The sequence below is a fragment of the Patagioenas fasciata genome, chromosome 18 (assembly GCF_037038585.1).
Source record: "Patagioenas fasciata isolate bPatFas1 chromosome 18, bPatFas1.hap1, whole genome shotgun sequence".
NCBI lineage: Eukaryota > Metazoa > Chordata > Aves > Columbiformes > Columbidae > Patagioenas > Patagioenas fasciata.
The window spans coordinates 4366238-4383336 of NC_092537.1; the positions used below are offsets into that span (position 1 = coordinate 4366238).

The following is a 17099-nucleotide window of genomic DNA, read 5'->3' on the forward strand; positions in this document are numbered from 1 at the left end:
TTTGCAGGGGGTTTCAAATCCTCTCCATCCCCTGGGGCTGAAAATGACTTCAGCTTCCTGCACGGTCCCCATCTGCACTTACAGAGCACGATGGAACCGCACTGGAGACCAGATTCTCCATGTTGTTCCCCGCCACCCCATTTCCTTGCTGGACTTTGCCTTCTCAGTACTATTTCCGTCCACTTGCTCCCAATGAATTCCTCACTCATGAATAATAGCAGGGCCTGGATGTGACACTTTATTTTGCTGCCATCTCCTTTGTGCCACCAAGTCCTCATCACTGAGGGGCTGACCTGGCAGGATGGGGCGGCGAGAAGTGGGACTGGGGCGCCTGCGTCCTGGTGCTGCTCTCGAAGGAGGCCCACACGCGTTTCCGCTCGTTCAAGTGGCCGTGGCGAGATAAGGTCTGTGGTTTCCTCCGAGTATGTGAGCGAGGTGGAGCGGCTGCACCGGCAGCCAGAGCTGCAGCCGCTCCCCTGCTCCGCGCTCAGCCTCCCCCGAGATGGATGCTACTGGCGGGACCCCCGTAGGGACCCTCCCTGGGGAGGAGAGCCCCGAGGTAGGTGGCTGTGACCCTGGGGGGCTGGGGAATGTGTTTGGGGTGTGATGGCCTCAAGGAGGGGGTTGGGGCAGCTGTGACTGGGGAACCCCAGGGTGCAGAGCTGGGTGCTGAGGCTGTAAAAGGGAACGAGAGAAGAGCAACTGAGTCCTTGTCCCGGTGCTTTGCAAGGGTGTGTGAGGAGTGGGGTGCGGATGTGGGGGGGCTGTACCCATGCAAACATGCACCCAAGGGCTGTGTCCAGGGCCAGCTGCAGCTCTGCACCAGCACAGGGGGTCCCCTCTTCGCTCAGCTACAGCTTCCCAGCAGCTCTGGGCTCCTGCTGCCCCCCTCAAGCCCTGCTTTCCACCAACCCAACCAATGTCCTTGGCAGTGGCCAGACAGATGGTGTCCCCATGTCTGTCCCCGTGGAGATGGGACCTGCAGCTCTGTGTGCACTGCTGGGGGTGTGAGGGCACGATCCCCCCTGCTGGACCCTGGGATGATCTGTCATGATGGTGTCCCCAACCAGGGGCTGTCGTCCCTCCTAAGTGTCACTGTCTCCGCAGCCAGGCTGCCCTCTGACACTGGTGACACCGCTGCAGCTGATGGGGGGTGGCATGCTGGTGGCTGTATCCAGACCTGGATTTAAGCAGCACTCCTGGATTTGAGCTAGGCCCTTGGCATGGGGATTAGCAGCAGTAAACACATTCTGGGGGCTCAAGCTCAGCTTTAGCTTAACCAGTCCCGCGCACAGATGGGCGAGATCCCGCAGCAGCCACCCCCCACAGCAGAAGGGAGCAACAGGGAGCTGCCCCCAAATCAACAGCAATTTCCCCCCCCTTGCCCTCTTGAGCCCAGGAACAGACACTTGTCCCTTGCTGATAAATAAGAGCAGCACAGAAATAAAGTCCTTTTTCTCTGCCCACTGTGCTTGTGACCCTGCTATGGGGCAGCGCTGCCCGTGGGGATGCTGAAGGATTTGGGCCATGCCCTGGAGCAGGCAGGGACTGGTAGGGACCCTCCTGGGTGCAACAGGTCCCCCTTTCTCAGGGGCTGCTGAGCCCCCATGGCCCCCGACACTGACCAGGGATTAGAAGAAGGGACAGGGAGGCAGGTGGGAGAGAAGCAGCTCAAGGGTTAAACTCCCCGGGGGTGGAAGAGTTGAATTTAGTCCAGATGGCCAGGGGATTATGGCAGCCCTAGATTTGCCATAAGTAAACGTTAATGTTCCAGCTCGGGGTTGTTTTTTTTTTTCTCTGTTAGGGGGATCCTAAGGTCATTTCAGAGCCTGGGCTGACCCACAGGTAGGGCTGGTCTGTCCATCTTCCCCCGCAGCCCTGGGTCAGCAGGGCACTGAGGTGGTGGAAAGGGCCAAACTAATTTCAAAAATGTCCATTGTATTTTTTGGTGTTGCCCCCTTGCACTCCCAGAGGCTCCAGCACCAGGAGCTCTAATGGATGGCACAGGGGCACCGGTCCCCCTCCCGCTGGCTGCGTCACCCAGCCTGTGGCGGTGGCGAAGTCACGGTCACCCGGCCAGGCTCCATGGCAGGAATGAGTTGCTCAGCCGTGGTGGTGGCCAAATGCAGGCTGTGGTTGGAGAGGCAGATGCAGGATGGGCTCAGTCCTGGTGTCAGGCAGGGAACAGGATGAGCTGAGAGATGGGATTCACCAAGGAAAAAGGGTGTTTTTGGCAGAAGTGGGGTCGATCTCCCAGCCAGACCCATAAGGAGTTGGGATGAGTGGGAGGTGACACTTGAGGTGGGGGACAACACGGACTGCATGGGCAGCAGGGCCCTGGGGCTGAGCACCGCAGGAGCTGGGCTCTGCCTCATCACATGGCACCGATTTAATTTTATTGCCTTTTGGAAAGCAAATATTATTGCTGGCCATCCCTCAAGTGGGTCATGGACCTTCAGCTCAGCACCAAGCAGTGCACCGTCACAGCAGTGCTCGTGGTGCTTTTTGGCAAGGGGACTCAAGTCACAAATCCCAATGGCTTTTTGGAGTCTCTTTGCCCATCCTGCAGCCCCTTGCTGCATGTTGGCCACCTGCCCCCTCCCTTGGCTGGTTTGTTCTTCAACCTGGTCCTGCTGGACCTGGCCCAGCCAGGGAGCAGCTTTATGGGGCAAGAGGTGGGTGGTTGACTTTTAAAGCCTCCTATGGCTCACCCCAAATAGCTGTTGCCATCCTCACCAACCCCTCCTCAATGAACAGGGTTTAGGGGTGAAGATCCCATGCCATGCTGCTGGTGGGTGATGGAGGAAGTGGTCCCTTGGCCATGGGGCATCTGTGGGTTGTCACAGTATCTTCGAGGCATCCCACCCTGGTGGGGTATGGGTGATGCCCCTGCCCAGCTGTGGTTTTCTCCTAAAACCGCCCTCTACCATGAGGCCTGATGGGAAACCTCTCTGCTTCTTTTGTTTCTCTAGATGGATCTGTCTCACCGGTTGTCCAAGAGAGAGGTATGATGTGGCCCCACTGTGATCTCCTTTGGTGGCACTGGTGGAGGTGACATAGCTGCTGGGGCTCGGGGATTTGGCTCAGCTCCCGAAGATGCTCCCCAGGGACAGTCAGTGGTGGCTGGGATGCTGGGAGCCGGGTGGCAGGGACAGTGGGGACACCCTGCTAGTCCCCAGGGACACAGGGAGCAAGTCCCCACTGGCCTGGCCCTGTGTGAGGTGCTGGTGTCCCCCCACAGCTGGCCCTGCTCTACGAAGAGGTCCTCTACACCATTCAGTACCGCCTGGGTAAACCCGAGCACCACCACGTCGCCGACTCCCAGGAGCTCTATGACTACGTGCAAAAGGTGGGTCCGACCTCCCCAACAGGGTCCCCAAAACCTGTCCCCTGACATATCTACCCTCCTGGCTAAAGAAGATGGGGAACACTTGCAGGGAGGTTTTCACAGACAACTTAAAAGATCTGACAGCAGCAGCCAGCTGGAGGGCTGGGACAGCTCGTGGCTGGGAATATTAGCCTTAGGGAGAAATGTTTATCTTAGGCTGGGGATGGTGGGAAGAAGGCTCTCCCTTGAGAGCTTCCAGCTGGTCCCCAGCCCTTCCACTGCGCCCTTTGCTCCTCTCCCCTCCCCTCCAGCTGGGAGCAGAGGGAAAGCCCTGGCTGCTCTCCAACCACCATCACTGTCCCTCTCAACTCCCCAGGCTTTTGGCATGGATGCAGAGGAGCACAGGTTCATCATGCAGCAGGTCAAGGAACTCGAGGTAAGCAGGGAGAAGGTGTTTCCCCAGTATGCTGCCACCAGGATGGGTGTCCTCATCATGGTGGTGCTGGGGGGGCTGCAGTGCCTCCTGACCCCCTGTGTTTGGGTTTTGAGGTACAGGGTGGCCTGGGCTGTGCTGGGGAGGAGCTGTTTGCTGGCCTGAATGGCAGCTGACGATATGATCCTACTCCAGCCCCACAGGGTTCAGTTTACAAAGTGTTCAGTTTTGGGCTCCTCATGACAAGAAGGCTCTCGAGGTGCTGGAGCAAATTGAGAGAAGGGAACGGAGCTGGTGAGGGGCTGGAGCACAAGTGTGATGGGAGCGGCTGAGGGAGCTGGGGGGTTCAGCTGGAGAACAGGAGCTGAGGGGAGACCTTCTGATCTCTGAACTGCCTGAAAGGAGCTTGGAGCCAGGGGGAGTCGGGCTCTGCTCCCAGGGAACAAGCGACGGGATGAGAGGAAACGGCCTCAAGTTGCGCCAGGGGAGGTTTAGTTAGATCTTGGGAACAATTTCTTCCTGTAAAGGGTTGTTGGGCATTGGAACAGGCTGCCCAGGGCAGTGGTGGAGTCACCATCCCTGGAGGGGTTGAACAGACGCAGAGATGAGGTTCTCAGGACTTGGGTTGGGTTAACAGTTGGACTTGATGATCTTGAGGGTCTCTTCCAACCAAAATGATTCTATGAGTGTTGGTCCCCTCACATTATTCATTCTTTTGATTTTTCATTTTCATTTAATTTGATTTTTTCATTCTTCCAGAGCCCAATTTTCTGCCTGAAAGCAACTGTGAAGGAAGCCAAGGGGATTTTGGGTAAAGACGTCAGCGGTAAGTGGGGACGGGTGGGTGTCCCATCAGAAAAGGGACAGCTGCTGCTCCCGACGGGGACTTGCACGGCTCTGTCCTCGCAGGGTTCAGTGACCCATACTGCCTGCTGGGTATCGAGGCCAAGAGCCAGGAAGCGGCCCACCCCGACCACAAGAAGCGGATGAAGGCTGTGGTCAAAGACCTCATCCCTGAGGACCAAATCCATCGCACACAAGTCATAAGCCAGACCCTCAACCCAGTGTGGGACGAGACATTCATCCTGTAATCCAGCACCCCTTGGCTTTGCTTATTGGGAGGGCTGGAGTGGGGTGCCCAGGGCTCTTGGGGATGGATGGAAGGGATTCACCACTCACCCCAACCAGAAGCTGGGGCTGGTTTGGGGTGTCCCCAGGGAGGAACCTCCTGCCTATAATGCTCAGTTGTCCTGCTGACTGCCCATCCCTCAGCTGCTGCTGGACTAACAGCATCCTGCTGGTGCCTTGCAGGGAGTTTGGAGACGTGGAGACAGCCAGCTTCCACCTGGACATGTGGTGAGCAGCAGCACCCCCTGCCAGCGACCCCCACTCCCTGCCCTGAGCAGGGTCCTGCCCCCTGGGAGGGTCACTTGGTTGGTCCTTCAGCCTGCACCCTTTGAAAAACCCCAGAAATCAGCTGGGGACCCGTTTCCCCATCACTTTCTGCTGGCACAGTGCACAGTGCAGGATACAATCACAGAATCGTTTTGGTTGGAAGAGACCCTCAAGGTCACCGAATCCAACCATTAACCCAACACCAGCCCTACCCCATGTCCCTGAGAACCTCATCTCCGTGTCTGTTCACCCCTCCAGGGATGGTGACTCCACCACTGCCCTGGGCAGCCTGTTCCAATGCCCAACAACCTTGCCATTAAGAAATTTTTCCTAATATCCAATCTAAACCTCCCGTGGTGTAACCTGAGGCTGTTTCTTCTCATCCTATTGCTTGTTACTTGGGAGTAGAGACAGAGAGAGGGCAGGCTGACTTTGCCCAGCCAGGGCTGATCCTAAGCCTGGTTTTATTTATGACAAGAAGGAGGTTGTTCTTGCAGATTTTGGCTGGACAGCCAGTTTTGGGGGTGGTCTAAGCCCTGACATGTTTGTCACCAGCACGTTCCCTTCTCCCCCATCACTGGGACTCCCTGAACTGTTTTGCAATCATCTGAATTCCTCCTTCCCCCCATGGTGGGTCTCGCTGCTCATCCGTGCAGGGACTCGGACGTGGTGGAGTCGGTGCGGCACAAGCTGGGGGAGCTGACAGATCTCCACGGCCTCAAACGGTTGGTGCTGGTGCGGTCCCAATGGCTGGCAAGGAAGGAGGGTTTGGAAAGTGCTTATTTGCCTGCTGGATTTCAAAAATTGCCTTTAGGAGGGAGGGTGGCGGGTCTGCGTCATCGTTCTTTGCCCTGACCGCAGCTGGGTCACAGCTGCAGGAAACCTTTTCAGCTCCTCCTTCATTCACACCTTTCAGGATCTTTAAAGATGCTCGCAAAGACAAAGGGCAGGATGATTTCCTGGGGAATGTGGTCCTTCGCCTGAAGGTGAGTGCTGCAGTGCATCCTCTCCTCCAAATGATTCCCCAGGTGTCAGTTAAGCCTCCCCAAATTTGGGCAGGATCCCACCCCCATGGCGGCACCGAGCTCACGCAGGATCCCAGCTCGGAGCCACAAATTGATACCAGGTTCCTCAGTCTGGTGACAAGTGCCCCAGCCACTCCAGCACGCTTGCTCAGTGATTATGCATCTTGTGCTGGAGTTGTCCCATACACCATCTTCCTGCCCCACTAATGCAGTGGGACCTGGGCCCTGAGCAGGATCTTGTCCCCGGGGAGGCTGCTCGGGGCTTCACCCTTGTCTCTGTGCCTGCAGGACCTGCATTGCTGGGACGACCGGTGGTACCAGCTGGAGCCACGGACTGAGACGTATCCCAACCGGGGACAGTGTCACCTGCAGTTCCTGCTGACCCACAAGAGGGTAGGAGGGGAGGAGGATGGGGGGCGTCCCTTTCCATTGCCTTGGCAGGACCCTGGGGACACAGATTCCTACCCCAGGACCAGAGGTGCCTGCACCAGAGTTACCATGTGCTGGAAACCTGCCTGACCATACCCTGAGTCCCTTGACAGTGTGAGGTCCTCCCTCCTGATGCACCTGTACCCCTTGGCTGGGCTTCAAATGGGGCTCTCTGACCCCACACTTTTGAGGGTCCTGTGTCCCCACTCTCTGATTGTGTCCCTGCATGTTCAGGCAAGCTGTGATGATTGCACATATAGTTTCTATGCCTCATCTCTTTTCAGAGGGCCACCACGAGCAGCAGGACACAGCCGAGCTACACTGTACATCGCCACCTCCTGCAGCAGCTGGTGTCCTATGAGATCCTCCAGCACCAGGTACCAAGGGGCGGCTGGGCTGGGCTGAGAGCTGGGCTGGGCTGAAGGCTTCCTTTGGAGCCCACCAACCTGACACATCACTGCAGCCTGATGGGGAGGAGGGCTGTGGTGATGCCTGCCTGGTCCTGGCATTCTTATGGGGCTCCCACTCCTCCCATGATCCTGCAAAACCACCCATCCCTGGTGCCTGCCCCTCTCAGCCCAGCTTGCTCCAGGACACATCCCCTTCCTTTTGCATCCTGGCAGGCCGGCAGCACCGCCTGGGACGGGGAGCTGAGCAGGCACGCCAGCACCGTGCTGTACCTACACGCCACGCAGAAGGATCTCTCCGACTTCCACCAGGTCATGGCGTGAGTATTTCACACCTGGGGAGCCAGCACGCAGCACTGGGGAGGGGAAGGGGGTCAAGGGCCCCAGTGCCCTCCCTGGGGACATGGGACCCATGAGCTGGTGTTGCTCCTCTGCCCCCCACAGCACCAGCAGACCCAGGTCCTGCCCCTACAATCCCAGCCATGGGTTGGGGGGATCCCCATGCTGGTCTCTGGATGTCCCCCCCCAGTCCCCAGGGATTCAGACCAACCTCTCTCTCCCTCCCCAGGCAGTGGCTGGCGTACAGCAAGCTCTACCAGAGCCTGGAGTTCAACAGCAACTGCCTGCTCCACCAGATCACCAGCATCGAGTACCAGTGGGTGCAGGAACGGCTGAAGCCAGAACAGGTGAGGGGTGACAGAAATCGGGGAAACGTACCCCATGTACCCAAGCCCAGCTCCTGGTGACATTTCCCTACCTGTGCTCCAGGAAGGGCAGGAGCTGGTGGGGTCTGGAGGTGCCAGGGGGTCTGGAGGACATTTCTGAGGAGAACCAGCCATGTGGACCAGGACAACTCATGAGCCCAGGAGTCCCTTCCCCCCAGGACTTTGCTCCCTCTCTCTGCAGAACAGCTCTTACCCTTTGCACCACCATCCCCCTCCTCCATTGCTGCTATTAAGTCAATCACAACCTCCTGCAAAACTTAAATATGACCCAAATTCCCACTTTTTCCCACCTGTTTCCCCATGGCATCCCAGCACCCTGATGAGATGCAGAGCAATGAGGCTTAAGCACAAAACTTAGTTCAGTCCCTCCAGGGAGAAGTTACCAAAGGCATCAGGGGTTTTCCCATCCCTGGAGCAGGCTAAAAAGGAACGGGAGCCACCAGCTCCCTCCGTTGCGATGCCATGGTCCTGCCAGCATCTCTGCCTGCTGCTGAGGAGGACAGGCTGTATCTTCTTCTTTCTCCCCAGAAAGCAGAGCTGGCCGAGTCCTTCCAGTCCTTGCTGACTTACGGGGTCTCCCTCATCCGGAGGTACCGCATCATTTTCCCCCTCTCGGTCCCGAGGTCCCCGGAGAGGCTCCAGTCCCTGCTCCGGTGAGTCAAGCATCAGTTTCCAGGTGTGCGTGGGGTCGTATGACTCGGCTACCGTGATGGAAAAGCCTGTGAGCTTGAGTGAAAACCCTCATGAGCCCTTTCGGCCCCACTGTGGCACCTGTCCTGTCCTCCGTCCTGGGGGATGTTGTTGGGAGGGGGAGGTCAGTTTGGGTGGGTTCTCTGCGGGGAGAGGTGGTTGTTTCTGATGGGTTGGAGCTGGGTTTCACTCGAGGTTCTCACTTTGCAGGGTCCTGGTCCAGATGTGCAAAATGAAAGCTTTCCGGGAGCTGTGCACACCCAGCCCCGACCTCCCCCAGATGGTCTCCACGGCACTGAAGGTAGCAGGACCAGGGGTCTCATCATCCCCAGCCTGGGATCCTGTGGTTCTCCCATCCCCTGCCCAGTGCCCACACCTCAGCAAAGCCACAGGGACCACCTCAGCGGGGGGAAATACCTGCCCCTCTTCAACCTGGTGGTCCCAGCCTATGGTTCCCACCATATGGAGCTGGGTCCTGCCCACACCCAGGGGAAAGGGAGGGTGAAGGGGGCGACAGAGCTGGCTTTGTTCCTCCTGATTCCCTGCCGTCCCAGCAGAACTCCTCTCTTGCAGTCAGGCACCACAGAGTGGTTTCATATGAAGAAGCAACACCTCAAGCCCATGGTGAAGGTCAGTTCCCATCTCTGCCTCTCTGAAGTTGCAATAAACAATTCACTGGGCTTGGGGTGGGAGGCCCAAGGGATTGAGAAGTCAAGACTGAGATGGAGCTTCTCCGACTTTCTGATATGGTTCCCATCTTAAAAATACCATGAGCCATGTTACCTGCAGCTGCTGAGGTGCATTGAAGCTTTATGCTTTGGTGCAGTGCTCAGGAGAACAGGAGGTGGCCCCCAGCCCAGTCATGCAGACACAGGGTGACAGTGGGTGTGACTGACAACTTCTTGGTGCTCCTAATGTGGATCTCATGATGGATTGCTACCCTGTGAGAACAAATCATAGAAATAAATCAGATCAGAATGGAGCCCAAGTCATCTCAAAATCACAGAGCATTCAAAACAAGCTGCTCCTTCCTTTGCAGAGCATGGAGGAGAATGGCAAAGCCTTGTCCAGACTCCTCCTGGAGGTGATAGGAGATCTCCAGCAGTGCCAGAAAGTCTGGAATAAGTTCTTCATCAAGTAGGTTTCAGAGCTTGATCCCCCCTCACCCACCTTCCCTGGGGTCAATGGCAACAGGACACTTGGATGCCTCATTCCTTGGCTCTGTGGCTCCACAGATGGCATTTGTGGTCCTGTTTCTGCCTCTTGGAGCTGCACTGTCCTCGCCCCCATGGCACAGCATGGCCAGACGGGGTTTGCTGGGCTGGGGCTGGCAGGCTCCTGATTCCCTGTTTCTCTCTTGCAGCACTTTAAAGTTGAATCTCTTCTCCATCGCCTACCTGGAGCTGGAGAGCCTGGTGAGCAAGCCTGGGCTGCTCTGAACTTGTGGGACTAAGGTCTAAAGCCAGGCTGAGGGTTTTGGCCACTGTTCAGGTGGCAATCAGTTGTTGCAAGCCTGGAAAAGGAGCAAGCCAGGGAAACTCCATCTTTCCCTGCATGCTCAATGAAGTGACTATCATCTGCTGACTTGACCCAATGAATCTCCACTCAAAAGGAGGGAGGAGGAGTCCCTCTGAGCTGATCCTCACCACAAAGAGCCCCTGGCAAACCAGCCTTCCCGCCGGACTCTCACTAACAGCTCTTTCCCCATTCCAGGTCGCAGAGCACGTCCAGGAGGAACTGCGTGAGGTCGACAGCAGCATGTCCAAGCCCACGGCCGAGAGCCTTTTCCAGCTCTACCTGAACCTGCAGGAGCTCTATCGGATGAAGGACTTCGTCCCAAAGAGGTATCCAGCACACAGAGAGGGGAGATGCTGAAGTGAGGGAGCAAGCAGTTAATTGAGAGGAACGCCAAATCCTTCCCATTCACCTACAATGCTAATTACATAGAAGGCAGATCAGGCTGCTGGTGCCTGGTGATGACGTGATCATCACCAGAAGGGTTTCAGGCTTGTCTTTGGGTGGGGTTGATGGAGACAACAGTTTCCAGACAAGAGAGGTTTCTCCTTAGCACAGTGCTACATGCCATCTCCACCTTGGGGCAGTTTCTTGTACCTGAGAGCAAGGAGGGGTGATGGCCCCATGCCGTTGCTGTGCGGTTGGAGAAGCTGGTGCCTTTATCCACAGGGATGGGCCTCTGGCTCTGAGCAGTTTCCACCAGTGGTTCAAGGAAGCTGTGCCCCAGTGGCTGCAGAAGGCCTACACCATCGCGCTGGAGAGGGCACAGAGGGCTGTCCAGATGGACCAGGTAACCTGGGGATGAGAACATCTCCCCCATCCTTTGGGGACACTCCAGCTCCCTTCACACCTTGCCGCTGTGCCTCGCTCACAGCACTGAGATGACCGTGTAGGAGCCTTTGTAGCCCAGGAATGGGCTGGTGCCTCTCCCAAATGCGTAGCAAAGGACGTGGTGTCCTGGACCTGTTGATCGCACCCTGGCCCCGCACCCCGTCCCCATGCCACTTCCCTCTGCTCTCCGTCAGGCCAAGTGAGGTGATGAGCCTGTGTTTCGGTCATTCTGTGAGCATCCCCTTGGCTTCTGACCATTACAAAGAGGGCAGGGAAGACAGACACAGGGCTACGGGCTCCTCACCCACTCTTCGATGTTGTCCAGCAACACTGGGTCACAGTATGACGAGCCACAACCCGATGTAGGGGCTTTGGGATGCTCCATCCATCCTCATCTCCACTCTCCGCAGTGACTGGGTGATGACATCAGGATATATGGAGCTGGTGATGGGCCAGAGACCCCCAAAGCAAAGGACAGCTCTCCTGTTTGGGGTGGCTCCTTCATACAAGCTGAATTGCACTTGCTTTCTCTGCCCTCCCAGCTGACACCTTTTGGGGAGCACAACAAGCACAGCACATCCACTGTTGACCTGTCCACCTGCTACGCCCAGATTGTGAAGACCTGGCAGCAGCTCAACTGGCCCGACCCTGAGGAAGCCTTTATGATCATGGTGAAGCTCGTGGAGGTTTGTACACTGAACACTGCCATCAGATGCCATGGTTACAGGCATCAGCAGCTGACGCTTCCTCTTCTGCTCTTGGAGATGTGTCTCCATGAGCGGGGCCAGTGTCCCACGCCATGGTGGTCCCCATTCTGCCCTGCAGAGTCCCATTGGTTTCTCTATTGTGCAGGACATGTGCAAAATCGCCCTGATGTACTGCCGGCTCATCAAGGAGAGGGCTGAGGCTCTATCACTCAGAGAGCAGAATGAGGGCGAAGCCGCCAACAGGGTTGGTATGAGGGCAGGGGCCACCGCTTAGGGAGAGGAAGGATTTGACCATGGTTTTGGGGTAGAAATGGAGATGAGATGCTGAGCACCCAGATGTCATGGGGACCAGCTGACCCTGGAAAAGCAGGAGGGAAAGGGTGTGAGCAGGGGGAGTAGGATGGGGACAGGGATGGGGAAGGAGTTGATGATGGGGATAGGGATGGGTATGGAGATGAGGATGACGATGGGGATGGGGAAGGAGATAGGATGAGGATGGAGATGAGGAGGGGGATGGAGCTGGTGGGGGATGCACCAGGGGAAATGTGGGACCCCCTGCAGCCGACCCTTCCTCTCCCAGCTCTGCATCGTGGTGAACAACATCAAGCAGCTGCGGCTGCTGATCCTGAAGCTGCCATCGCAGCTGGACTGGGCCCAGCTGGAGCAGCGCACAGGGGCCATCATTGACCAGCAGCAGATCCAGCACACGCTGCACCACCAGCTCGACAGCACCGTCTCCTGTCTGGACCACGAAGTCCGGGGCGTGGTCCAAGCCCTGGCTACCAAGGTGACCACCTGCCACTGCCCCCCGCCTTGCCCATTGCCCCGAAGTGGGGAATGTTTTACCTAAGGGGGCCTGGAGCCCACAGTGTTCCTGGGATGGAGATAAGGTGGACCTGGGCATGAGGAAGCTGGTGCAGAGGACAAACACCAAGTGTCTCTGTGCATTTCTCGCTGGTAGCTGGAGAAGGGCATCGCCAGACACATCCAGGAGCTCTCATCTTCCAATGACACTGGGGAGCCTGAGGATGTAAGTACCTGGCCTGGCCCCTCCTGGATCATCTTTTTCGGACAGCTGTCAATAACGCTTCCCTACTTGGTAGAGGCTTCATCACCGTTCCCCATCTCTCCCTGTGTCACGCCTGGGGCGCAGGACACACGAGTGATGGGGCTCAGACCCCCATGTGTTTTGTTTGATGCCCATGTTGGCAGTAGGACCAGAGCAGGCACAGTCTGCCCATGTGGGAGAGAGCCCCTCTGGACCCCCCTGCACTGCTGGCTCCAGCCAGCTGTGCTCTGCCCCTCTCCCCACTCTTCCCTGCTGGGGACAGTCCCTTGTGCCCTCCCCAACATCCCTCTTCTCTCACTGCAGGCCATCATCCCGCTCATGAAGTTCCTGGAGTCAGAGTTGCAGTACCTCAACGAGCATCTGGTCCAGGAGAACTTCAAAAGGTGAGCGAGGCCCCGGGGTGCATGATGGCAGCAGTGTCACCACCCCTCAGCAGGAGTGTCCTACCTGCCCCATGGTCCTTGGGGACATCCCACTTTGGGGCTGGCTGCTCAGCCCAGTGGGATGAACCAGGCTTTGCAATACCCCAAGGACCAAAACTCCCCCCAAACCGCCACCCGCCCGCTCACAGCCTTCCTCCTCGTGCCCTCAGCCTCCTCACCCTCCTCTGGCATCACACCCTGGCCGTGCTGTCAGCAGCCGCGGGACAGCAGTTCTCCTCGGCCCAGCGCTACAAGAAGCTGCACTGTGCCCTGAAGGTACCATGGGGGAGAACCGGGGTGGTCCCCGGCAAGGACCGGGTGTTTGGGTACCAGCTAACAGCATCCTTCTCCCCAGAGCCTGGAGCTGTGCTTCCATGCCGAGGGCTGTGGGCTGCCGCTGGAGACCCTCCGCACCGCAGCCTTCCAGGTACGGGGTGCTGGGGATATCCCCAGGGTGTCCTTTGGGTGCTCTCCGGGGAAGGCGTCTCCGGGCTGTGGACCTGTCCGTGTGTCTGTCCGTCACTCTCGTCCTCCTCACAGTCACTGGAGACCCACCTGGCCCTCTGCTCCGCCACCAGCCGCAAACTCATCCAGAAATACTTCAGCAACAGGATCCAGCAGCAGGTGGGAGTCAGGGTGGTGCTCCCCCCCCCGCCTTCCCACACCCTCCCCTTGCACACACAAGGCTGCCCAGCACAGTTCACCCATGGAAACACGGGATTTCCCCTCAATCCCCCAAGTCCTGGGGCTGTTTGAGCTCATTTTGCCCCATCGGTGGGCAGGAGGGGGTTCAGTTGCATCCCAGAGCATGCCCATCACCCCTAAAATGCCCCAAAATGCCCCCTCAGATCCTGGGCATCCCCTTGGGATTGTGCTGAAAGGCAGCGCCCTTATTCTTGTTCTCCACCGCTCAGCTGGACACCAGCTCGGAGAAGTACGGGGCCGTGACGATCAAGGCGCTGTACCGCCCTTCGGAGCAGAAGCTGCGCGTGGAGGTGCTCAACGCCGCCAACCTCATCCCGCTGGACTCCAACGGTGAGTGTGGGTGGGCTGGGGAGCCCCACCTGCCCAGCACCCCCCATTCTCAGTCCCCAGTACACCCCTGGGTGGGAAAGATGCTGGCACCGCTTGGAGTAACGGGACTCTTTGCTTTTGCATCCAAGATTTGGAGAAGAAGGGGAGTTCTTGCACTGGTCTGGGGTGCTCCAGGGGGCTGCGGCAGGCAGGACACTGTGCCCACATCCTGCTGCCTTCAGTGTGCAGCACCAGCCAGGCTGGCATGGGACAGTCTCTTGGGTTGGCTGTCATTTGGGAAGGTCTCCAGGAGAGGTCACTCCTATTGCAGCCACCCGTGGCCAATCCACTTGTGGGAAATGCTGGGAGTGCTTCTGCACCCCCTCAGGAGTGTGGGCTGGGGTGGAGGTCGGGGCACCGTGGACCCCCCATTGCCATCCTGTGTGCCCGGCCACCTCAGCCTGGCTCAGCCGTCTGTGCTGGGGCAGAAGGGGCAGCAGGCGGGGGCTGATGGCTGCACCCCCCCAGGCTCCAGTGACCCCTTCGTCCAGCTCACCCTGGAGCCCCGGCACGAGTTCCCCGAGGTGGTGGCCCGGACCACCCAGTGCAAGAGGAACGAGCTGCACCCCCTCTTCGATGAAGCCTTCGACTTGTACGTAGGGGTTGAGACCCACCAGGCCTCCCCAAAATCCCCAGAGCCCCCTGCACTTCAGCTGAGCCCTGGCTGTGGGGCTGCTGCTCCGGGAACTGGGTCCTGCCCTGGGATTCCACCCCCTGCACCCCACTGGGGGCTCAGCCATGGGGTCCCACGGTGCAAGCTGGGGTAGGGGCACCCCGGAGACCCGGGTCCCACAGGCTGGTGTGTGGTTGGGTGTATTTCGAAGGGGTTGGGATCAGTGCGGTGCTGAGGAGGGGTTGGCTTCCCACAGAGCATCACCCTGGGGAAGCCTGTTTGGTCCCTGGGAGGAAGGCTGAATTTTGGTATGGATGGGATGTGCCAGTCCCACAAACCCCTGTCCCCCCACAGCTTGATCCCCCCCGAGAAGTGCCGGCAGGAGGGGGCCTGCCTGCTGCTGACCGTGTTTGACTACGACACGCTGGGGTCCAATGACCTGGAGGGCGAAGCCTTCTTCCCCCTCCGTCACCTGCCCGGCCTCGACACCGACCAGGACCAGGCTGATGCAGGACGGGTGCCCCAGACCCGCCTCCCCCTCACACACCCCAAACCCTCCGGTACGTGGTGCCGCAGCCGGACTGAGCCCTGCTGAGCCCCCCCAGCCCCACGGCATCAGGAGGGGCCACAGCGAGGGTGTCCCACCATCTCTCCCCTCTTCTGTGGCAGGAGATGAGATCCTCCGGCTGCTGGAGTCCAGGAAGGGGGACAAAGAGGCTCAGGCCTTCGTTAAGCTCCGCAAGCAACGAGCCAAGCAGTCCAAGGAGACGGAGTGAGGGAGGAGGAGAAAAACGGTCCCAAAATGAGGGGGTCCAGCCAGTGGGACCCCCAGAGTTCTGCCGGTGCTGGAGACGGAACCGTCTGCAGGGGACAGAGGGGTCCCTGTGCCCCCCAGCACCTCCCAGCGCCCACCTTCAGGTAGCGATGTTCCCCTGCGGCTGGGGAGGGCGGGCACATGGGATTTTTGGAGGATTTCTTTGCCTGTCTGGACTAGCAACACTACACGGGGGATGTGGAAGTGTGTGGCTGCCCCTGCCCATCCCCACGAGCTTGTCACTGCCGGTGCCGCACAGCCCGGCCGTGTCCCCAGCCCTCCCGTCTGCAACACCGCGTTGGGGCAACGCGAAGGCATCATCATTCACTTGGGGTGGGGAGGATGGGGACAACCCCCGGCCAAACCTGCCTTTTTTTTTTTTTTTCTTGTGGATAAGCTTATTTTAAATTAAAAGCAACAAAGCCAATGCGTGGGCTGACTCTGTGCAGGGGGTGCTGTGGGGCAGCAGGGTGGGACACAAGGCATTTGGGGTTCGGTGGATTTCAGCAGAAAATGGCACAAGTGGTTTTGTCCGTGCCCGTCGACCTGCCGATGGCACCGGCAGAGCTGGGCTTTGGCCTGCGAAAGAGCCCGGTTAGACACGTAAAGCCCAGGTCTGGCTCAGGCACAGCTTAAAACTTTAAGGATGGGCAGCACTTGGTGGTTCGGTGATGAAAAATGTCCCCAGATAGGTGTGCGTGTTCCTCGGGGCTGAGACGGGACAGGAGCAGGACCCTGGCACTTCCCTGGTTGGCCTTTGTGGTTGTGGTTTGCTTTTGGTTTTGGTGTCCTTTTTCAAAAGGTGCGTAGTTCTTGTGTGTGACTTTTGCATTTTACAACTGATTGCACGGAGCTGGGGGAGCTTGCTGGAAGCTGGGCAGTCACACAGAGCACTGCAGCCCCCTGAGCCAAACCCCGCGGCACTGGGGCCGCGAGAGCCCAGGAGCAGCAGGCAGGTCCCCAGCGCCCCGCGTCCCTCTGCTGTGGCACACAGGGACGGTGTTGGCTTTGGCATGCGGGTTGGCCCATGCAAAAATGCTCAGCGGGGCAGGTGGTCACTATTTGCTGGGTATTTTGGAGCTTGTTTTAGCTGCAGTTTATATTAGTAATTATAAATCCAGAGCTCCCTCTGCCCCCACCCTGCCAGGGGTGTCTGTGCTGCACTGAGTCCCTGGGAGCTGCCGCATCCCGGGGAATTAAAAGCATCACCAGCTGCCTGCTCGGGGGGCTGAGCACCCGCTGGGGCAATTCAGGTCAAGGCCTTGATGTGGGGGTGGGGAAGAAAAAAAAATCTGCTTTAGTGTCTATATGCCTTGGGCAGGCTCAGCCAAACCCAGAGCAGGAGGATTAAGGCGCTGCTCACTCACAAGGAAGCCTTTGCTGGTTTAACTCGCTTGGTTCAGGTCCCCCTTGTAGCTGCAGAGAAATAAGAGGAGGGGAAGGGTCCCCGCATGCAGATGGGGACACGGGGTTTAATTTCAGCTGGTTGTTCTCTGGAGAGAGCGTGGACTCCCCACACCTGCACTCTGCAGCTAATTTGGTGTTGACACCAATTAGCAAACAGCCTCACGCTTGATTAAAGCAAGGCTTAGCTATGCAGGCTGTGGGTTTCAATGTGGGTT

General features: G+C 58.2%; 1 protein-coding gene and 1 long non-coding RNA gene across 2 annotated transcripts; one reads left to right on the top strand and one right to left on the bottom strand.

The window, feature by feature from the left end:
- The first annotated feature begins 318 nt into the window (after window positions 1-318).
- Window positions 319-15856, top strand: UNC13D (unc-13 homolog D). The gene is made up of 32 exons (XM_065852440.2): window positions 319-559; window positions 2973-3005; window positions 3242-3349; window positions 3705-3764; window positions 4521-4587; window positions 4671-4848; window positions 5073-5117; window positions 5813-5881; window positions 6073-6142; window positions 6470-6574; window positions 6895-6987; window positions 7234-7337; window positions 7586-7703; window positions 8271-8395; window positions 8643-8733; window positions 9006-9062; window positions 9472-9569; window positions 9796-9847; window positions 10146-10276; window positions 10617-10737; window positions 11321-11464; window positions 11631-11729; window positions 12066-12272; window positions 12447-12515; window positions 12858-12937; window positions 13147-13252; window positions 13332-13403; window positions 13517-13600; window positions 13891-14011; window positions 14519-14642; window positions 15018-15223; window positions 15333-15856. The coding sequence occupies exons 1-32, from the start codon at window positions 503-505 to the stop codon at window positions 15437-15439; spliced, it is 3201 nt and encodes a 1066-aa protein (XP_065708512.1). The 5' UTR covers window positions 319-502; the 3' UTR covers window positions 15440-15856.
- Window positions 5584-7890, bottom strand: LOC139829308 (uncharacterized). Its single transcript, XR_011741779.1, has 2 exons — window positions 7775-7890; window positions 5584-5906 (listed from the first exon to the last, which is right to left on the bottom strand). It is a non-coding gene; the product is annotated as an uncharacterized lncRNA (long non-coding RNA).
- Window positions 15857-17099: the final 1243 nt, after the last annotated feature.